At 38.5% G+C, this 23,747-nt stretch overlaps 1 protein-coding gene across 1 annotated transcript in view; it reads right to left on the bottom strand.

Annotated features, from left to right (window-relative positions):
- Positions 1-23,747, bottom strand: part of LOC101140953 (mitochondrial adenyl nucleotide antiporter SLC25A24) — a 66,703-nt gene that overhangs the window by 24,550 nt on the left and 18,406 nt on the right. The window contains exons 3-4 of the mRNA XM_019039334.4: positions 21,077-21,164; positions 300-411 (exon numbers count right to left, since the gene is read on the bottom strand). Coding sequence (XP_018894879.2) covers positions 300-411; positions 21,077-21,164 — 200 coding nt within the window. The remainder of the gene's footprint in view (positions 1-299; positions 412-21,076; positions 21,165-23,747) is intronic.

Below are 23,747 nucleotides of genomic sequence, written 5' to 3'. Positions count from 1 at the left end.
CTACAACTTTTACACTTCCCTATGGCAGAATACTTAAATGCCAATAAAAGCTAGACAGCTTATTCATCAAGGTGGTACTTCTTCCAAGTTTTCAGAATGGACATTTATGCAGTCTTGGGTTGTTTTTTTTTTTAATACTCTATAAATCTATGCCTAATAGAATAAATAGAACTCCACAGGTTAAGGAGCTACTGGGACTCAGGTATCCTGGCCCATAAGTGTTACAGAGTGTTCTTGGGTGATAACTGTACCTATGGTTTATAGCTCCAAATAAGTATAAATACATAAAGTAGACTTACTGTAGAATGTTTCCAGAAACGGATAATTTCCTCAATGTCTGTAACAGGATTAAATAAGAAGTAGTCTCTCCATTCATTCCAGTCCACTGTCATTGTCCCATCAACATCAATGCTGAAATTTTTTTAAAAATGATCAAAGTACAAAACTAAATTGATAAATAAAACTAACATTATTGGCCACTTTACAGAATGACAGTTTCTTTTCTAACATAATATTCTTATTAAATTAAAAAACCCCATCCACAAATATAGGTTGTTGGAAATGGCAGCAAGCATTTTATGGTCCTGTCAGATAGTTTTAATTATCTAGATAAAAATGGGCCCAAAAATTACAGCCAGCTCACTAAAGACTACTTTCAGCACTCTGTCAAACTCTGCCAATGAGCTACAAAACACAAAAACTTGAAGATAAAATATTAAAAGGTGGTAATGAATAGATTCATTATCCATTTTTTTCATGCACTTAGTGGATCATGAAGATAATTCTTAATGTTCTATTGCAACATTTGAATGTAGTTTTGAAATATACTCAAAACATGCTATCAATTTCCTCGAAGTTAGGAAAATTAACAGCTATTATAAAAAATCAAACTGTCAGTGACTGTGCCTTTGAGTCTTTTTTTTTATTATACTTTAAGTTTTAGGGTACATGTGCACAATGTGCAGGTTAGTTACATATGTATACATGTGCCTTGCTGGTGCACTGCACCCACTAACTCGTCATCTAGCATTAGGTATATCTTCCAATGCCATCCCTCCCCCTCCCCCCACCCCACAACAGTCCCCAGAGTGTGATGTTCCCCTTCCTGTGTCCATGTGTTCTCATTGTTCAATTCCCACCTATGAGCGAGAATATGCGGTGTTTGGTTTTTTGTTCTTGCGATAGTTTACTGAGAATGATGATTTCCAATTTCATCCATGTCCCTACAAAGGACATGAACTCATCATTTTTTATGGCTGCATAGTATTCCATGGTGTATATGTGCCACATTTTCTTAATCCAGTCTATCATTGTTGGACATTTGGCTTGGTTCCAAGTCTTTGCTATTGTGAATAGTGCCGCAATAAACATACGTGTGCATGTGTCTTTATAGCAGCATGATTTATAATCCTTTGGGTATATACCCAGTAATGGGATGGCTGGGTCAAATGGTATTTCTAGTTCTAGATCCCTGAGGAATCGCCACACTGACTTCCACAATGGTTGAACTAGTTTACAGTCCCACCAACAGCGTAAAAGTGTTCCTATTTCTCCACGTCCTCTCCAGCACCTGGTATTTCCTGACTTTTTAATGATTGCCATTCTAACTGGTGTGAGATGGTATCTCATTGTGGTTTTGATTTGCATTTCTCTGATGGCCAGTGACGGTGAGCATTTTTTCATGTGTTTTTTGGCTGCATAAATGTCTTCTTTTGAGAAGTGTCTGTTCATGTCCTTCGCCCACTTTTTGATAGGGTTGTTTGTTTTTTTCTTGTAAATTTGTTTGAGCTCATTGTAGATTCTGGATATTAGCCCTTTGTCAGATGAGTAGGTTGCAAAAATTTTCTCCCATTTTGGAGGTTGCCTGTTCACTCTGATGGTAGTTTCTTTTGCTGTGCAGAAGCTCTTTAGTTTAATTAGATCCCATTTGTCAATTTTGGCTTTTGTTGCCATTGCTTTTGGTGTTTTAGACATGAAGTCCTTGCCCATGCCTATGTCCTGAATGGTATTGCCTAGGTTTTCTTCTAGGGTTTTTATGGTTTTAGGTCTAACGTTTAAGTCTTTAATCCATCTTGAATTGATTTTTGTATACGGTGTAAGGAAGGGATCCAGTTTCAGCTTTCTACATATGGCTTGCCAGTTTTCCCAGCACCATTTATTAAATAGGGAATCCTTTCCCCATTGCTTGTTTTTCTCAGGTTTGTCAAAGATCAGATAGTTGTAGATATGCGGCGTTATTTCTGAGGGCTCTGTTCTGTTCCATTGATCTATATCTCTGTTTTGGTAACAGTACCATCTGTTTTGGTTACTGTAGCCTTGTAGTATAGTTTGAAGTCAAGTAGTGTGGTGCCTCCAGCTTTGTTCTTTTGGCTTAGGATTGACTTGGCGATGCAGTCTCTTTTTTGGTTCCATATGAATTTTAAAGTAGTTTTTTCCAATTCTGTGAAGAAAGTCATTGGTAGCTTGATGGGGATGGCATTGAATCTGTAAATTGCCTTGGGCAGTATGGCCGTTTTCACGATACTGATTCTTCCTACCCATGAGCACGGAATGTTCTTCCATTTGTTTGTATCCTCTTTTATTTCCTTGAGCAGTGGTTTGTAGTTCTCCTTGAAGAGGTCCTTCACATCCCTTGTAAGTTGGATTCCTAGGTATTTTATTCTCTTTGAAGCAATTGTGAATGGGAGTTCACTCATGATTTGGCTCTCTGTTTGTCTGTTGTTGGTGTATAAGAATGCTTGTGATTTTTGTACATTGATTTTGTATCCTGAGACTTTGCTGAAGTTGCTTATCAGCTTAAGGAGATTTTGGGCTGAGACAATGGGGTTTTCTAGATATACAATCATGTCGTCTGCAAACAGGGACAATTTGACTTCCTCTTTTCCTAATTGAATACCCTTTATTTCCTTCTCCTGCCTAACTGCCCTGGCCAGAACTTCCAACACTATGTCGAATAGGAGGGTGAGAGAGGGCATCCCTGTCTTGTGCCAGTTTTCAAAGGGAATGCTTCCAGTTTTTACCCATTCAGTATGATATTGGCTGTGGGTTTGTCATAGATAGCTCTTATTATTTTGAAATACGTCCCATCAATACCTAATTTATTGAGAGTTTTTAGCATGAAGGGTTGTTGAATTTTGTCAAAGGCCTTTTCTGTATCTATTGAGATAATCATGTGGTTTTTGTCTTTGGTTCTGTTTATATGCTGGATTACATTTATTGATTTGCGTATATTGAACCAGCCTTGCATCCCAGGGATGAAGCCCACTTGATCATGGTGGATAAGCTTTTTGATGTGCCGCTGGATTCGGTTTGCCAGTATTTTATTGAGGATTTTTGCATCAATGTTCATCAAGGATATTGGTCTAAAATTCTCTTTTTTGGTTGTGTCTCTGCCCAGCTTTGGTATAAGGATAATGCTGGCCTCATAAAATGAGTTAGGGAGGATTCCCTCTTTTTCTATTGATTGGAATAGTTTCAGAAGGAATGGTACCAGTTCCTCCTTGTACCTCTGGTAGAATTCGGCTGTGAATCCATCTGGTCCTGGACTCTTTTTGGTTGGTAAGCTATTGATTATTGCCACAATTTCAGAGCCTGTTATTGGTCTATTCAGAGATTCAACTTCTTCCTGGTTTAGTCTTGGGAGGGTGTATGTGTCGAGGAATTTATCCATTTCTTCTAGATTTTCTAGTTTATTTTCATAGAGGTGTTTGTAGTATTCTCTGATGGTAGTTTGTATTTCTGTGCGATCGGTGGTGATATCCCCTTTATCATTTTTTATTGCGTCTATTTGATTCTTCTCTCTTTTTTTCTTTATTAGTCTTGCTAGCGGTCTATCAATTTTGTTGATCCTTTCAAAAAAAACCAGCTCCTGGATTCATTAATTTTTTGAAGGGTTTTTTGTCTCTATTTCCTTCAGTTCTGCTCTGATTTTAGTTATTTCTTGCCTCCTGCTAGCTTTTGAATGTGTTTGCTCTTGCTTTTCTAGTTATTTTAATTGTGATGTTAGGGTGTCAATTTTCGATCTTTCCTACTTTCTCTTGTGGGCATTTAGTGCTATAAATTTCCCTCTACACACTGCTTTGAATGCGTCCCAGAGATTCTGGTATGTTGTGTCTTTGTTCTCGTTGGTTTCAAAGAACATCTTTATTTCTGCCTTCATTTCGTTATGTACCCAGTAGTCATTCAGGAGCAGGTTGTTCAGTTTCCATGTAGTTGAGCGGTTTTGAGTGAGATTCTTAATCCTGAGTTCTAGTTTGATTGCACTGTGGTCTGAGAGATAGTTTGTTATAATTTCTGTTTTTTACATTTGCTGAGGAGTGCTTTACTTCCAAGTATGTGGTCAATTTTGGAATAGGTGTGGTGTGGTGCTGAAAAAAATGTATATTCTGTTGATTTGGGGTGGAGAGTTCAGTAGATGTCTATTAGGTCCGCTTGGTGCAGAGCTGAGTTCAATTCCTGGGTATCCTTGTTGACTTTCTGTCTCACTGATCTGTCTAATGTGGACAGTGGGGTGTTAAAGTCTCCCATTATTAATGTGTGGGAGTCTAAGTCTCTTTGTAGGTCACTCAGGATTTGATTTATGAATCTGGGTGCTCCTGTATTGGGTGCATATATATTTAGGATAGTTAGCTCTTCTTGTTGAATTGATCCCTTTACCATTATGTAATGGCCTTCTTTGTCTCTTTTGATCTTTGTTGGTTTAAAGTCTGTTTTATCAGAGACTAGGATTGCAACCCCTGCCTTTTTTTGTTTTCCATTTGCTTGGTAGATGTTCGTCCATCCTTTTATTTTGAGCCTATGTGTGTCTCTGCACATGAGATGGGTTTCCTGAATACAGCACACTGATGGGTCTTGACTCTTTATCCAATTTGCCAGTCTGTGTCTTTTAATTGGAGCATTTAGTCCATTTACATTTAAAGTTAATATTATTGTGTGTGAATTTGATCCTGTCATTATGATGTTAGCTGGTTATTTTGCTCGTTAGTTGATGCAGTTTCTTCCTAGTCTCGATGGTCTTTACATTTTGGCATGATTTTGCAGTGGCTGGTAGTGGTTGTTCCTTTCCATGTTTAGCGCTTCCTTCAGGAGCTCTTTTAGGGCAGGCCTGGTGGTGACAAAATCTCTCAGCATTTGCTTGTCTGTAAAGGATTTTATTTCTCCTTCACTTATGAAGCTTAGTTTGGCTGGATATGAAATTCTGGGTTGAAAATTCTTTTCTTTAAGAATGTTGAATATTGGCCCCCACTCTCTTCTGGCTTGTAGAGTTTCTGCCAAGAGATCCACTGTTAGTCTGATGGGCTTCCCTTTGAGGGTAACCCGACCTTTCTCTCTGGCTGCCCTTAACATTTTTTCCTTCATTTCAACTTTGGTGAATCTGACAATTATGTGTCTTGGAGTTGCTCTTCTCGAGGAGTATCTTTGTGGCATTCTCTGTATTTCCTGAATCTGAATGTTGGGCTGCCTTGCTAGATTGGAGAAGTTCTCCTGGATAATATCCTGCAGAGTGTTTTCCAACTTGGTTCCATTCTCCCCGTCACTTTCAGGTACACCAATCAGACGTAGATTTGGTCTTTTCACATAGTCCCATACTTCTTGGAGGCTTTGCTCGTTTCTTTTTATTCTTTTTTCTCTAAACTTCCCTTCTTGCTTCATTTCATTCATTTCATCTTCCATTGCTGATACCCTTTCTTCCAGTTGATCGCATCAGCTCCTGAGGCTTCTGCATCCTTCACGTAGTTCTCGAGCCTTGGTTTTCAGCTCCATCAGCTCCTTTAAGCACTTCTCTGTATTGGTTATTCTAGTTATACATTCCTCTAAATTGTTTTCAAAGTTTTCAACTTCTTTGCCTTTGGTTTGAATGTCCTCGCATAGCTCAGAGTAATTTGATCGTCTGAAGCCTTCTTCTCTCAGCTTGTCAAAGTCATTCTCTGTCCAGCTTTGTTCCGTTGTTGGTGAGGAACTGGGTTCCTTTGGAGGAGGAGAGGCACTCTGCTTTTTAGAGTTTCCAGTTTTTCTGTTCTGTTTTTGCCCCATCTTTGTGGTTTTATCTACTTTTGGTCTTTGATGATAGTGAGGTACAGATGGGTTTTTGGTGTGGATGTCCTTTCTGTTTCTTAGTTTTCCTTCTAACAGACAGGACCCTCAGCTGCAGGTCTGTTGGAGTACCCAGCCGGCCGTGTGAGGTGTCAGTGTGCCCCTGCTGGGGGGTGCCTCCCAGTTAGGCTGCTCGGGCGTCAGGGGTCAGGGACCCACTTGAGGAGGCAGTCTGCCCGTTCTGAGATCTCCAGCTGCGTGCTGGGAGAACCACTGCTCTCTTCAAAGCTATCAGACAGGGACATTTAAGTCTGCAGAGGTTACTGCTGTCTTTTTGTTTGTCTGTGCCCGGCCCCCAGAGGTGGAGCCTACAGAGGCAGGCAGGCCTCCTTGAGCTGTGGTGGGCTCCACCCAGTTTGAGCTTCCCGGCTGCTTTGTTTACCTAAGCAAGCCTGGGCAATGGCGGGCGCCCCTCCCCCAGCCTCACTGCTGCCTTGCAGTTTGATCTCAGACTGCTGTGCTAGCAATCAGCGAGACTCCGTGGGCGTAGGACCCTCCGAGCCAGGTGCAGGATATAATCTCCTGGTGCACCGTTTTTTAAGCCCGTCGGAAAAGTGCAGTATTCGGGTGGGAGTGACCCGATTTTCCAGGTGCTGTCTGTCACCCCTTTCTTTGACTCGGAAAGGGAACTCCCTGACCCCTTGCGCTTCCCGAGTCAGGCAATGCCTTGCCCTGCTTCGGCTCACGCATGGTGCGCACACCCACTGACCTGCGCCCACTCTCTGGCACTCCCTAGTGAGATGAACCCGGTACCTCAGATGGAAATGCAGAAATCACCCGTCTTCTGTGTCGCTCACGCTGGGAGCTGTAGACCGGAGCTGTTCCTATTAGGCCATCTTCGCCTTTGAGTCTTAAGAAATCCTGGCACCTCATTTTCAATCTTAAAATTAACATACCGTACTCAAATATTTATCATTAATATTTGGCTTGTTTTACAAGTTTCTTGGTAATTAATGCCATTTGTATCTGTTTTCTCCTAAAAGAAACTCTGAGTGTGCCAGGATTTTGACTGTCTTATTCCCTTCCTTGGGCCACCTCTTACAGCGGCTGGCACAAAGAAGGTGCTCGTTTATTTATTGAATTAATGGATGTCTCTAAAAAAAGCTTTGGTGCATCCTACAAATTTTATTTTATAATTAGTATGAAAATGATGCAAAAGGATGGCAGTCAAATAAAATGCAATTTTCAGATATTCATTATTGTGTTTTCTAGTGTCACTTTTTATTTTGACTTGCATATGGGACATTACACTTAAACTTTCATTTGTACCAGCACAGAGGTATATCTGCATGAGAGTCCTAGTCACTACTTACATTTATAATATCACTCTGGGTTGCAATATTTATAGGTTTATTTATGTCACTATTTTCTATTTTAACGTAATTGTTGTTTGACCCCACCACCCAACTCCCCACAAATAAGCATCCTCCACAAGGCAAGGATTTTTTTTTATTTCATTCAAAGTTATAACCAAGGTTTCTAAAACAGTGCCTGCCACTGAGTATTTATTGAATAAATAAATGAATTACAAACTCTGTAGCTTAAAACCACAGAACATTTAGGGTATTGACAAACTTCCTAGATAAGATAGTCTTGCTGTGGGTATAACTTGCATTTCCCTTCAAATTACTAAACATGTTGAGCATATCTTACCATGTTCATTTGCTACTGCTGTTTCTTTCACGTGAAATATGCTGTTCATGTCTTTGCCCATTTTTCTAACCGGTTGTATGTCTTTTTCTTATTTACATAGTTCTTTATATCGTTCATTCTAATCCTTCAAGTTATAAGCTGGCAAATACCTTCTCTTTGTCTTTCCACTCTATGCTGTCCAAGTACAGATGCTCTTGATTTTAACACAGCTGAATTTAATCTTTTTAATGCAGCTGAATTCAATCTTTTCATTTCTATGTATGGCCTTTTGTGTCTTCTTTTTAAAATAAATTCTTCCCTACACTGAGATAAAGATATTTCTTCCCCACCACCTCAAGCTGTTATAGTTTAACTTTCACGTTTAGGTTGATGTTTGTGTACGGTAAGAGGCAGGTATCCCAATTTCCTTCTTGTCTGCATGAGCACGAGCATCATCTGTTGCACACATTCTCCTTTTCCCAAAGTTTTGCAAAGCTACTTCTTTCACGTGACAAATCCAAAATATGGATGGGTCTGTTTCTGGGCTCTCTATTATGTTTCACTTGTTAACTTGTCTGTTTCCATAGAAACAGCACTGACTTGGTTATGGCTTAATAACAACCCTTGGTATCTGATAGGGCAGGCCCCTGGCTCCTTACAGTTCTTCAGGAATGTCCTGGATATTCTTAGGCCTTTGCTCTTTGATATAAATTTGAGACTCAGCTTGACAAGTTCCTCAAAAAAACCAGGTGGGTTTTTTTAATGGCATTGAATCTCTATCACCAATTTGGAGAGAAGGTACATCTTTTCTATACTGAGTCTTCTTTAATGCCTTCTAATAAATTTTGTTAAGCTGCTCTTATGAATGCATTGATTGTGGTATATTTTTTAAAATGGTTGATTCAGTTTGCTAATATTTTCTTTAAATTTTTACATATAAGTCATAGGTATCTTGGCCTCTAATTTCCCTGTTTCATATACTGTCTGCTTTTGGTGTTATAATGATCTCCTAGAAAGGATAGGATAGTGTACTTCTACACTCTGGAAATGTTTGTACATCTGTTCTTTAACCATTTGCAAGAACCATCTGGGGCTAACGTTTTGTTTATGAGAAAATTTTAAATTACTGACCCAATCTCTTCAATTGCTTAGGTACTATCAGCTGTTTCTTCTTCATTCAGTCCCAGTAAGTTATATTTTTCTAGAAATTCATCTACTTTGTCTGTTTTCAAATTTATTGGCATTAATGATTCATATTATTTTATTAGTTTTTTAAAAGTTCTTATGTGCCTATTTGTAACTGAACATGATTTATTTACATCTCATTTCTCTTTTTTCTTCATCAATCTTTCCAGAGGCTTGTCTTTTCCAACAAACAGCTTCTGGCTTTGTTGATCCTGTTACTGCATCTTTGCTATATATTCTTTATTATCTCCTTCCTCCTACCTTCTTCGAGATTATTCCATTTTCTCTCCCCTAACTTAGCACATTAATTTTCAGACTTAATTCTTTTCTAATAAAAGCTTTCAGACTATAAAATTCATACAAGTGCCATCTTAGAAATATTCCATAAGTTTTAATGTTTTCAAGTCAACGTGTCCTTGAATTTCCACTTACGATTTCCTTTGACCATAAGTTGAGAAGTGTATATCACATTTTAAAATATTGGCATTTTTATAATTTATGCCTGTAATTAACTTCTATTTTAATGCATAGTGGTCAGAGAAAGTAGTTCTTGTGATACCAGTTCTTTGAAATGTGTTGAACCTGGCTTTATGGCCTACTATGAAATCAATTTTTATACATGTTCCATAAGTACCTAAGAAAAAATATTTTTTCTAATTTTTTGATGCTAGGTCCTATTACATGCCCATTAAATCAAGCTTATGTATTTAGAAGTTTTTGTCTTCACTAAAGTTTTTCTCTGCTTGACCTATCAAATAAAGGAAGAATTGTGTTAAAATCTCTCACCACTATGATGGATTTGCCAATTAATCCCCAGAATTTTATCAACCAGCTTAAAAATTGTATATCCTCATACTGAATTTTAAAATGTAGTGACACTCTATTTTTATTAATGTTTTTACTATATAATCTATTAATAGATTATTAATAATAATTAATATTAACAGTTGATATTAACATAGCTATCCCATAGCTGATATTAACATAGCTACCCCAGCTTTTTTTCAGTTAGTAAGACTTTATTTTGCTTGTTCTTTCATCTGACAATCTCTGCCTTCTGACGAAATTTACATTAATTTTTATTAATTGAAGACTAAACTGAGAAAGTCCTAACTGATCAGAAGGTGATTATCTTCTAACTTACTCGTCACCCACCTCAAACCCCCAAGGAAACAGGATAAGAACTTTATTTAGCCTGCCCGATTTGAGAATGGGGATGAAGGGAAATCATGCCCCAACATTATTGCAGGGCACATTTTAGTGGAGTTTTACTGTACTTGAATTTATTTCTCACATCTTACCTATTGCTTTCTAATTATCTCATTCTTTCTATGTTTTTCCCTCTTCTCTCTACTCTTCATTGGATTGTTTCAATCTTATGTTTATGTATTTATTTTCTTATTCCATTTGTTTCCCCCCGATTTGGAAGTTATATACTCAACTACTACAGTTTCAATGGTTTACCTTGAAATTTTACCACATATATATAACAAAGTCTAAAGTTAATGTCTGACCCCATCATCCTAAATAAGGTAAGAATTTTAGAACAGTTTAATACAAATCATCCCCTTCCCTTCTAACTTACATACTATTATTGTCTAGTATTGTAGTTGTCCTTTTTCTTAGAACCCACAAATGGGTCATTATTATTATCATATTCATGGATGTTTCCAACAGACTGCTGAAATAATCCATAGGCCACTAGCTAAGAGGTGGCCCACTATGGTCTAGAGAGTACCAAGAAACACTGTGTGACCCATTCCCCATATATGCTGCTTCCAGGGCTGTATATGTCCTTTCCCCTACCTACCTTCCACTCACCCTTTTCAGTAGCATAATTCTACTCATTCTTTAACATATTCTTCAATATTTTCTGAGAGTCCATTATTGCAATGTGGTGGACATAGAACTGTTAACCAGATACACATGGTCTGTGCCCTCAGTGGGAACAACAGGCATGGCACTAAACAAAAGCAAGGAATACTCAATATTCATTGAGCATTTGCCAGGCATTGTTCTAAGTATTTCACATGTTAACTCATTTAATCCTTAAAACAAGCCCATGTATTTACTATACTCTCCATTTTACAGACAAAGAGAGGCTAAGAATTTTGTTACAGTCACAAGACTAGTAAGTAGAGTAGAATTAAGAGTTTCAACCCAGGCATTCTAACTCCAAACTGTACTCCTAACCACTGAGCTATACAAACAAGTCAAGGATTACAAACCATAAGTGCCATGAAGCACAGAAACAAGTTGCATAGTCAAAGAATAACTGGAGTGAAGGGTTCCAAGCTTCTGAACAATTGTGGAGAAAGAAACGTAAAGATACGAAAATGAGAGTAAACAGGGGAAATGAGATGGAGACGAAAGCCTAAAAGAAAAATGAGAGCAGAAGATAATTATGATATATGTGAAACACATGTTTCAGAGGGAATGCCTGCTTTAGCTACTTCATATCTACAGCTTCTACTGAACAGGTGTAAGTAGGAGGCTATATTTCAACTCAGTGACTCCTCTCTTACACCCTGATGACCCAGTCACAGCTGTTTTAATCAACACTGTGTTAGTCTGTTTTGTGTTGTTTTAAACGAACACCTGAGACTCGGTAATTTATAAAGAAAAGAGACTTATTTGGCTCACAGTTCTACAGACTGTACAAGCATGGCACCAACATCTGCTCAGTTTCTGGTGAGACTTCAGGAAGCTTTTACTCATGGTTGAAGAAAAAAGGTGAGAAAGTGTGTCAGATGGTGAGAGAAGGACAAGAGAAATGAGATGCCAGGCTCTTATCAACAACCAGCTTTCATGAACTAATAGAGTTCACTTATTACCAAGCCATTAATGAAGGATCCACTCTCGTGACCCAAGTAGTCCCTACTTCCAACACCGGAGGTCATATTTCAACATGAGATTTGGAGGGGACAAATATCCAAACCATATTAAGCACCATTCAGATGTTTTTCCCATGAATTCAGGTTTGGGACACAAAGAGACAGTGAAATGGAAGAAAACAAGCTGACACTTGGAGTGACATGAGTAACACTAATGGCTAAGCACTTGAGGGAAGGTCCATGATGGTTATATAACTACAGGAAACTCTGGTCACATTCTGCCTTTAAAAATTGTTTCTAACACTTTTACTGAAGAAGTATAAACACTAGTAATAATAATAATAATAATAACAATATCCCAAAAGTACAAAAAAAGTCACTAGCCATGAAAGAAATACAAATCAAAGCCACGAGATATCACTTCATACCAATTATATATTAGTCAGGGTTATCTAGAGAAGCAGAACCAATGGATGGTTAAAATCAAAAGAAATCAAAAGACAGTTCAGATATGGTGGCTCATGCCTGTAATCCCAGCACTTTGGTAGGGCAAGGTGGGTGGATTGCTTGAGCCCAGGATTTCGATACCAGCCTAGATGATATGGTTTGGCTGTGTCCCCACCCAAATCTCATCTTGAATTGTAGTTCCCATAATTTCCATGTGTCATGGGAGAGAGCTGGTGGGAGGTAATTGAATTATGGGGGGGTGGTTAACCCCATGCTGCTGTTCTCATGATAGTGAGTGAGTTCTCACAAGATATGATGGTTTTATAGGGCTTTTCCCTCTTTGCTCAGCACTTCTTCTTCCTGCCACCATGTGAAGGACATGTTTGCTTCCCTTTCTGCTATGGCTGTAAGTTATCTGAGGCCTCCCCAGCCATGCGAAACTGTGAGTCAATTAAACCTCTTTCCTTTATAAATTACCCATTCTCAGGCGGTTCTTTATAGCAGCGTAAGAATGAACTAATACAGTAAATTGGTACTAGGAGTTGGGTGCTGCTATAAGGATACCCAAAAATATGGAAGTGACTTTGGAACTGGGTAACAGGCAGAGGTTGGAACAGTTAGGAAGGTTCAGAAGAAGACTGGGAAAGTTGGGAACTTCTTAGAAATTTGGAGGGCTCAGAAGACAAAAAGAGGTGGGAAAGTTTGTAACTTCCCAGAGACTTGTTGAATTGCTTTGACCAAAATGCTGATAGTAATATGGGCAATGAAGTCCAGGCTGAGATGATCTCAGATGGAGATGAGGAACTTGTTGGGAACTGGAGCAAAGATGACTCTTGTTATGCTATAGCAAAGAGACTGGTGGCTTTTTGCCCCTGCCCTAGAGATCTGTGGAACTTTGAACCTAAGAGAGATGATTTGGGGTATCAGGCAGAAGAAATTTCTAAGTGGCAAAGCATTCCACAGGAAGCAGAGGACAAAAGTTTGGCAAATTTGCACCCTGATGATGTGACAGAAAAGAAAAGTCTATTTTCTGAGGAAAAAATTCAAGCCAGCTGCAGAAATCTGCATAAGAAACAAGGAGTGAAATGTTAATCACTAAGACAATGGGGAAAATGCCTCCAGAGCACTTCAGAGGTCTTCAGGGAGGGCCCTCCCATCATAGGCCCAGAGGCCCAGGAGGAAAAAATGGTTTCCTGGGCCAGGCCCAGGGCCTTGCTGCTTTGTGCAGTCTCAGGACTTGGTGCCCTGCATCCCAGCCATGGCTAAAAGGAGCCAAGGTACAGCTCAGGCCATGGCTTCAGAAGGTGCAAGCCCCAAGCCTTGGCAGCTTCCACAAGGTGTTGAGCCTGCGGGTACACAGAAGATAAGAATTAAGGTTTGAGATCCTCTGCCTAGATTTCAGAGGATGTATGGAAATGCCTGGATGTCCAACAGAAGTTTGCTGCAGGGGTGGAGCCCTTGAGGAGAACTTCTGCTAGGGCAGTGCGGAAGGGAAATGTGGGGTTGGAGCCTTCACACAGAGTCCCCACTGGAGCACTGCCTAGTGGAGCTGTGAAAAGAGGGCCACCATCCTCCAGTACCCAGGATAGTAGATCCACTGACAGCTTGCACCATGCACCTGGAAAAGCCACAGACACTCAACGCCAGCCTGTGAAAAGAGGCAGAAGGGGGTCTGTACCCTGAAAAGCCACAGGAGTGCAGATGCCCAAGGCCATGGGAGCCCACTTCTTGCATTAGCATGAGCTGGATGTGTGATGTGGAGTCAAAGGAGATCATTTTGGAGCTTTAAGATTTGACTATTCCACTAGATTTCGGACTTACTTGGGGCCTGTAGCCCCTTCATTTTGGCCAATTTCTCCCATTTGGAACAAGTATATTTAATCAATGCCTGTACCCTCATTGTATCTAGGAAGTATAATAACTACCTTGCTTTTGATTTTACAGGCTTATAGGCAGAAGGGACTTGCCTTGTCTCTGATGAGACCTTGGACTTTTAGGTTAACGTTGGAATGAGTTAAGACGCTGGAGGATTGCTGGAAAGGCATTATTGTGTTTTGCAATGTGAGAACATGAGATTTGGGAGGGACCAGGGCAAAATGATATGGTTTGGCTGTGTCCTCACCCAAATCTCATTTTGAATTATAGTTCCAATAATCCCCACATGTCACGGGAGGGACCCAGTGGGAGGTAATTGAATCATGGAGGAGGTTACCCTCATTCTGATGTTCTCATGATAGTGAGTAAGTTCTCATGAGATCTGATTATTTTATAAGGGTTTTTTTCCCTCTTTGCTAGGTACTGCTCTTCCTGCCATCATGTGAAGAAGGACATGTTTGCTTCCCCTTCCACCATGACTGTAAGTTTCCTGAGGGCTCCTCAGCCAAGCAAAAGTGTGAGTCAATTAAACCTCTTTCCTTTATAAATTACCCAGTCTCAGGCAGTTCTTTATAGCAGCATGAGAATGGACTAATACACTAGGCAACATGGCAAAACCACATCTCTACAAAAAATATAAAAATTAGCCAGGCATTGTACCACAATGCCTGTGGTCCCAGGTACTCAGGAGGTGAGAGGATCAATTGAGCCAGGGAAGTTGAGGCTGCAATGAGCCATGACTGTGCCATTGCACTCCAGATGGGATGACAGAGCAAGACCCTTTCTCAAAAAAAAATAAAAATCAAAAAATCAAAAGACAGACAGTAATGAGTATTGATATAGCTATGGAGAAACTGAAACCTTCATTCATTGCTGCTGGGATTATAAAATGGTGCAGCCACTTTAGAAACAATTTGGAAGTTCTTCAAAATATTAAAGATATTTAATTAAATATTAAAGAATCTCTAGACAGGCTGACTGTTGAAGGGCATTCTCAGACAAAGCCAGTCTGCAAAGACTGAAATAAGTGCCTACTTCTTCAAATGCACAGACGTAAACACAAGGCCACAAGCATCAACAACAATCAGGAACAAATGACACCACTAAAGAAACAAAACAAAGTACCAGTGACCATCCCTAAAGAAACAGAGATGTATGAACTGACAAAGAATTCAAAGAAAGCTCAGCAAACTTCAAGAAAATACAAAGAAACAATTCAATGAAATTAGGAAAATAACGAGTGACCACAACGAGAAAGGTAATAAAGAGATGAAATAATAAAAGAAAAAATCAAACAGAAATCATGGGGCTGAAAAATACAATGAACAAAATTAAAATGCAATATGGGAGCATCAACTGCAGAAGTGATCAAGAAGAAGAAAGAAACTATGAACTCAAAGACAGGTTATTTGAAAATACACAGAGGAGAAAAAAGAATGAAAATGAATGAAGAAAGCTTACAAGATTTATGGAACAGCATCAAAAGAGCAAAGTTTTGAGTCACAGGAGTTGAAGAAGGAGAAAAGGAAGATAAAAGGGGTAAAAAGCTTAATTAAAGAAACAGTAACAAAATTTTCCAAACCTGGAGAAAGAGGTAAATATCTACATGCAGAAAAAGTCCAAGGTCTCTAATCAGATTCAATCCAAACAAGACTACCCCAAGATATATTACAATCAAACTATCAAAAATCAAAGACAATGAGAGGATCCTGAAAACAGCAAAAGATAAGAAGCAAATAACATATAAGAGAGTCCCAATATGGTTGGAAACAGACTTGTCAGCAGAGACCTAACAGGTCAGGAGAGAAAGGGATGATATATTCAGTGTTCAAGGAGAAAAATACCAACCAAGGGTAATGTACCCAGCAAAGTGTCCTTCAGAAATGAAGGAGAGATACTTTCCCAGACAAACAATAGCTGAGGGAGATAATCATGACCGCACCTATTTTATAAGAAACGTAAAAGGAGCTCCTCAAGCTGAAAGAAAAAGATGCTAATGAGTAACACAAAAACATCTGAAAGTATAAAACTGACTGATAAAAGAAAGTACACAGGTAAATTCAAAATACTCTAATACTGTAATGATGGTATGCAAATCACTTACATCTGTAGTAGGAAAGAGAAAACTATTAAAAGTAATAATAGCTACAATAATTTAAGGGATACACAATATGAAAAGATGTAAACTGACATCAAAAATTCAAAATTTCAGGGGATTAAGTAAAAGTGTAGATTTTTTTTTGTTTTGGGGGTTTTTGCAATAAAAATTAAGTTATCAAGTTAAAATAAACTATTATAACTCTTAAGATGTTTTTTGTAACCTCTTGGTAACCACAAACCAAAAACCAATAGGAGATACACAAAAAATAAAAAGCAAGAAATCAAAACATACCACTAGAGAAAATCACTTAACCACAAAAAAAGACAGCAAGAGAGGAAGAAAAGAATAAAGGATCTATAAAAGAACCATGAAACAATAAGCAAAATGGCAGTACAAAGTCCTTACTTATCAATAATTACCTTGAACATGAATGGATTAAATTATCCAATCAAAAAACATAGTGTCTGAGTGGATAAAAAAAACTAGATCCAACTATATGCTGCCCATGACAGACTCATTTCATCTGTAAAAATACACACAGACTGATGGTGAAGGAATGGAGAAAGATATTCCATGGAAACAGAAACCAAAGGAGAGCAGGAGTAACTTCACTTATATCATATAAAACAAACTTTAAGTCAGAAATTGTAAAGGAGAAACAAAGTTCCTATATAATGATAAAAGGGTCAATTCAATAAGAGGATATAATAGTAAGTTATATGAAGGCACTTTTACTCCACTCCTCCCATTTTAAATTTTCAGTTTCACAATTTATATATTTTATATTGCATATCCCTTAATAAGTTATGTAGCTATTGTTTTTTATAAATATATATGAACCCAACATCAGAGCACCTAAAGATAAATACCAAACATTGGCCAGGGGTGGTGGCTCACACCTGTAATCCCAGCACTTTGGGAGGCCAAGGCGGGTGGGATCATGAAGTCAAGAGATCAAGACCATCCTGGCCAACATGGTGAAACCCCGTCTTTACTAAAAATACAAAAATTAGCTGGGCGTGGTGGCATGCGCCTGTAGTCCCAGCGACTCGGGAGGCTGAGGCAGGAGAATCGCTTGAACCGTGAGGCGGGGGCTGCAGTGAGCCGAGACCCTGCCACTGCACTCCAGCCTGGCGACAGAGCGAGACTCCGTCTCAAAAACAACAACAACAACTACAACAAATAAAATAAAATAAAATAAAAACCATTAATACATCTGAAAGGAGAGATAGACTGCAATACAGCAATAGTAGGGGACTTCAACACCCTACCTTCAGCAATGGACAAATCATCTCAACAGAAAATCACTAAGAAACATCAGACTTAAACTATACTCTAGAACAAATGGACAGATCAGACATAAAACATTTCACCTAATGGCAAGAGAATACACATTCTTCTCAACTGCACATGAAACATGCACCAGGGGATATCATATGTTAGGCCACAAAACAAGTCTTAACAAATTTAAGCAGAATGAAATCATATCAAGTTTCTTTTCCGACCACAATAATAAAAAACTAGAAATCAGGCCAGGCGCGGTGGCTCACGCCTGTAATCCTAGCACTCTGGGAGGCCAAGGCGGGCAGATCACGAGGCCAGGAGATCAAGACCATCCTGGCTAACACGGTGAAACCCCGTCTCTACTAAACATATAAAAAATTAGCCGGGCGTGGTGGCGGGTGCCTGTAGTCCCAGCTACTCGGGAGGCTGAGGCAGGAGAATGACGGGAACCTGGGAGGCGGAGCTTGCAGTGAGCCAAGATCGCGCCACAGCACTCCAGCTCGAGGACAGAGTGAGACTCCGTCTCAAAAAAAAAAAACAAAAAACTAGAAATCAGTAACAGAGGTGCTTCAGCAAATTCACAAATACATGGAAATTAAACAACATGCTCCTGAATGATCAGTGGGTCAATGAAGAAACTGAAAGCAAAATTCAAAAATTTCCTGAGATGAAAAAAAAATGGAAACACATAATACCAAAACCCATGGAACACAGTAAAAGCAGTTTTAAGAGCAAAGTTTATGGCAGTAAATGCCTACATAAAAACAAAAAACCTCAAATAAACAACCAAAAACCCCTAATAGACATTTTTCAAAGACATACAAATGGCCAAAAAGTACAAGAAAAAAAAAAAAAGCTCGATATCACTAATTACCACAGAAATGCAAATAAAAGCCACAATGAGATATCACCTCATACTACACTTAGAATGACTATTACCAAAGAGACAAAAGATAACAAGTGTTGGCAAGTATGTAGAGAAAAGCGAACTTTTGCACCCTGTTGGTGAGGAGTTAAACTAATACAGCCATTATGGAAAGCAGTATGGAGTTCCTTTAAAAATTAAATATAGAACTACCATATGATCCTGCAATCCCACCACTGTATGTATGTGTGTGTATACATATATATATATATATAATGAAATCAATATGTCAAAGATCCATGTGCATTCCCATGTTCATTATAGCACTATTCACAATAGCCAAGATACGGAATCAACCTAAGTGTCCACCAATGCATGAAGACAGAAAATGTGCTATACATATACAATAGAAAACTATTCAGCCATAAAAAAAAGAAGGAAATCCTGTTATCTGTAACAACATGAATGAAATAAGCCAGGTAAAGACAAATAAATACGGCATGATCTCACTCGTGGAATCAGAAAAAGTTAATCTCATAGAAGCAGAGAGCAGAATACTTTGGGAGTCGGGTATGGTTTGTGTTAAAGGACACACAATTTCAGCTTGACATGAGGAATAAGTTCAAGAGCTCCACTATACAACATGAAGACTACAATTGATAATAATGTATTATATTCTTGAAAAATACTAAGAGAATGGATGTAAAGTGTTCTCACCACAGAAATCATTAAGTATGAGATGTATCATGTTAATTAGCTAGACTTAGTCACTCCACAATGTACATATACTTCAAAACATCATGTTGTACATGATAAATACATATAATTCTGTCAATTTAAAAATAAATAAATGTTTTAAGTCACTGAATTGTATACTTTAGAAAAGTGAATTTATGGCATGTGAATTACATCTCAGTAAAGCTGCTGGCCGGGTGCGGTGGCTCACTCCTGTAATCCCAGCACTTTGGGAGGCCAAGGTGGGTGGATCACCTGATGTCAGGAGTTCGAGACAAGCCTGACCAATATGGTGCAAACCCGTCTCTACTAAAAATAAAAAAAAATAGCCAGGCGTGGTGGCGCGTGCCTATAGTCCCAACTACTCAGGAGGCTGAGGCAGGAGAATTGCTTGAACTTGGGAGGTGGCGGCTGCAGTGAGCTAAGATCGCACCATTGCACTCCAGCCTGGGCAACAGAGCTAGACTCCATCTCAAAAAAAAAAAAAAAAAAAGTTACCATAAAATATTTATATTAAAAATTGTGTAGCTACTTTTAAATATCCAACCCTCTGCATTATCCTTTGCTATGGACTGAGCTGTGTCCCTCCCAAATCCAAATGTTGAGGCCCTAACCCACCGTGTGATTATATCTGGAGATAGCATCTTTAGGGGGTAAAGTCAAATGAAGTCGTAAGAATGGAACCCTGATCCAACAGGACTATGGCCTTATAATAGAAAGCAAGAGAAAGATCTCTCTCTCTCTCTCTCTGCCATATGACAGTACAGTGAGAAGGGGTCTATCTGCAAGCCAGAAAGAGAGCCCTCACTACAACCCAACCATGCTGGCACTCTCATCTTAAACTTCAAGCTCCCAGACCTGTGAAAAACTAAATTTCCGTTGTTTAATGCATCCAGCCTATGGTATTTTGTCATGGCAGCTAAGCTAATACTTCTTAGTCTATTCTGAAGCTTGGGCTTAGAATTTGCATTATTCCTAAAGCTATCAAAGAAAATATAGGAATATGATTTCTGCCCTAACAGCCAGGGAAACGCCCTCACTTTCCTAGAAGAATATTACTTTAGAAGCAGAATATTATATGCTCTATATCTCACTGTCCAAATTCTGTTTATCCTCTTTTCATGTTTTAGGTTTTCATTTCCTCAGGAAAGCCCTTCTCATCTAGTACTAACAAAAGTCATTAAGTGCTCAGCCTTGAGACTTTGAGCCTTCCTCTTGAGCAGCTGTTTGTAAAAGAAATTATGAAGAGAGAGAAAGGATGAAAATGCTACTGGCACAGATATAAAATGAGATAAATTCAATAACAAAGCCATTTAGAAAGTTTTTTTAGACAATGTGAGGACTGAAAATATTCACAACAATATTAATACAATGTAATTGTCCTTTTCTGTTTTATGTTATCATAAAAAATCAGTTCCTGCCCTGTGTTTATAGCAACAGAGTATTTGAGAGCACCTGGGCTGCAGAGATTCCTGCTCTATCCCATGAAACAAAACATTAAGAGTATAAAAGTCTGACTTAAATAGTCAAACTGATTGCCCCAGACAATAAGGTTCAAATTTGCATTTCTGTTTTCTGAAAGTTTAAACACGTATTTCTTTGTTAGCTTGGAGAGCTTAGTAATTTCCCTTTTTTCCAGTCACATCTAGGTTAAATAATGTGATGAATCTGCTAGTCTTCTTAGTTTGAATCAATGAGTTTTACTGTCACATTAGAAACCAAATGGAGAAAAAGCAACACCAAAACTCTTCAGCTCCTCATCTATGGAGTTAAAACCTTACTTCCTGCCATTCCACTATCCTTTGAGGCCTTGAAAGAAAGAGTCCAGTCTGAGCTTACACTTCCCATTCTTACACTTTAGATAAATGTACACATACAAAATGAATGGGAGGAAAAAAGACAAAAAGATCTTGGATATACATAATGAAGACTAGGGAGGTGTTTTAAAGCCACACTTACAAACACAGAGTTCTAATGCAGGATATTAAAGTGAAAGTCAATTGTTGACCAACATGAAGAGCTTACCTTTGAAGAATCAACTCTGCTTGTTGTTCAGAAATAGTCAGACCCAGTGTCTGGAGAGACTGGACAATTTCTGAAGCCTCAATTTTTCCTTTAAAAAAATAAAAAGGGCAAAAAATAAAACTCAGAACTGATAAGAACCACAGAAATTATGAATTTCAAATCTCTCATTTAAGAGAAAGCCTTAAACTGATTAAGGCAAAATTATGCATGTAGGTGAGTTATAGACTTGCTTAAATGCCTATCCCAACATCAATACTAAAAATGTAACAAATACATTAAACAAATAAATACACATTTTTTGAAATTCAGTAAGTATAACAGCCTTATAGATAAATAATATTCCTCCAAAGAGACTGACTTCTCAAGTGGCCTTACCAAGTAATGTAATTAAGAAGTAGCAGAACTAAGATCCAAATCAAGATATTCTAACTCCAAGATAAATTCAATTAAAGTAGGATCTATTCATTTTAAAAGTACCTATTTCTACATTTTTAATAAATTACTAGACATTTACTATGCAAAACATCATATATGACTGAGTTAAAGAGAAGTAGTAAATGAGGAAATAGAGCTAAAGCACAGATTATTCTTTTAAAAATCTGGCAGTAAAAGGCCAGGCACAGTGACTCACACCTGCAATCCCAGCACTTTGGGAGGCTGAGGCGGGTGGTTCACCTGAGGTAAGCAGTTAGACACCAGTGTGGCCAACATGGTGAAACCCCGTCTCTACTAAAAATAGAAAAATCAGCCAGGCATGGTGGCAGGTGCCCATAATCCCAGCTACTTGGGAGGCTAAGAGAGGAAAATTGCTTGAAGCTGGGAGGCGGAGGTTGCAGTGAGCTGAGATCACGCCACTGCACCCCAGCCTGGATGACAGAGGGAGACTCCATCTCAAAAATAAATAAATAAAAATAAAAATCTGGCAGTAAAAATAAGGGAGCAAGGATAAAAGAACAACAAAAGACAGAAAATTTTTAATACTAGGGAAATTAGAGCATGTTTGTGGACAGAAGGAGAACAATCAGAAGACAGGAAGAGAAAATAGAAAATAAAATAGAAGCAATAAATGTAAGCACTGCTGTATTTCCTTCTAGCAGCTCACAGGCTCATGAGAATCCTAAGACTACTGTACATGAAAAAGAATGAAACAAAACAAAGTAAGAGAGGGTCTGGTGCTGAAGCAGCATAAACAGCTGACTTCTCCAGAAAAAGAGGAAGACCAAAATTACTGTTAGTGGTGAAAGGATAGACTTTCTTGGAGAAAGGACCCTGGAGAGATGACAGGATTCTGAGAGAATCCTCCTGGGGAGAGGGAAAGAGCAGCATGAGAATGTGGACCATGTAAGGACAGTGAGAGGCAGCATCTGTTAGTAAAGAAATTATGCAAATACCCTTCTGAATATTCTCCTTTAGAACTGCACTCTTAAAGAGATATGGTTAATTCTCATTATTCACAGCAATCATCTTCCATAAAGTTCTATATTCATTGCAAACACTGAATTAGCAAACACCAAACCATTGTTCCTACAGGAAAAACAGGGTTAGGTTCCTGTGAGCCTCTGATTACAACACTTTCATCAACTGATTAATATATAACCATGTCTTATGTCTGTTTCTGTTTGAAGGCACCTCATTTAACGTGTGCTGCTGATTCACTAACATTGAATTTGGGGCAAAGCTTATCAAATGCATATATTTTCTCCATAAGGCATGCTATGGCTTTCTTGCACTTAGGAACACTAGACAGCACTTCAGCACTACCTTTGGGGAACATTTTAAAAAGGAAATTACCAACAAAAATACAAAAATGCAAAAACTGGCACAAAATAGACCTTGAAAGGGATACTTGCTAGTTAATAGTATGAGAGCTGAAACAAGAAGGCAGAGTGTTGCCTTATTCTAGTAGCTAGGAATGTACATGCTGAGCAACTCAAGTTTTTCACTGCTCTGTGCATGTCCATGAATGCCTGGGAAAGTACTGTGAGTATATATTTTGGGGTTACTTTGGGGATAAATTTTATTGAGTAGGCAAATTTGCAAATACAGAATCCCCAAATAATTAGGATCAACTGTATATGTTTTGCATTAAGGAAGTCTAAAAAATAAAAATATGAACCAATAATGCCACATTGTTTTAAAATACACAAACATGGGAAATTAGGGAAACATTGTGTAGATTTCCTACAAATATACCATCAAAATTTCATCTTTAATTATTGCCTCTGGTTCATTTAGAATTTTATAAAATGAACAATTGATATGTACACTACTTATGCACTGGGATAATTGACCTCTGATTATCTGGCAATTGATCTTAAGGTAGCTCCATCTCTCAGCTACTGCCTGCCATAGCAGCACACAGACAATCTGACCTGCAAGACAATCTGAACTGCAGAGGGTTGATGTTGGAATGAAAGTTTGCAGAGAAGAAAGAAAACTGAGTTTTGCTAGAAGATTGGACTAAGGCTAGACTTAGGGGCATATATTGTAAGGCTTAGGGGCAACAAACGTTCCAATAGTACTACTTTCCAACCCAAACTCAGCTCTTCCTGGCTGAGAGTCACAGATGTGAATAATCTTCAAAACCATTTAGAGTTTAGTTTGCTTGTTTGAAGGAACTTGCTTTGAATTAAACTTTAATATTCATTGTAAATCAGGGGATGGCAAACTA

This window comes from Gorilla gorilla, chromosome 1 (assembly GCF_029281585.2).
Source record: "Gorilla gorilla gorilla isolate KB3781 chromosome 1, NHGRI_mGorGor1-v2.1_pri, whole genome shotgun sequence".
In the NCBI taxonomy this organism is placed as follows: domain Eukaryota; kingdom Metazoa; phylum Chordata; class Mammalia; order Primates; family Hominidae; genus Gorilla; species Gorilla gorilla.
The sequence above is the reverse complement of the archived record's forward strand: the minus strand, read 5'-3'. Positions and strand labels throughout refer to the sequence as shown.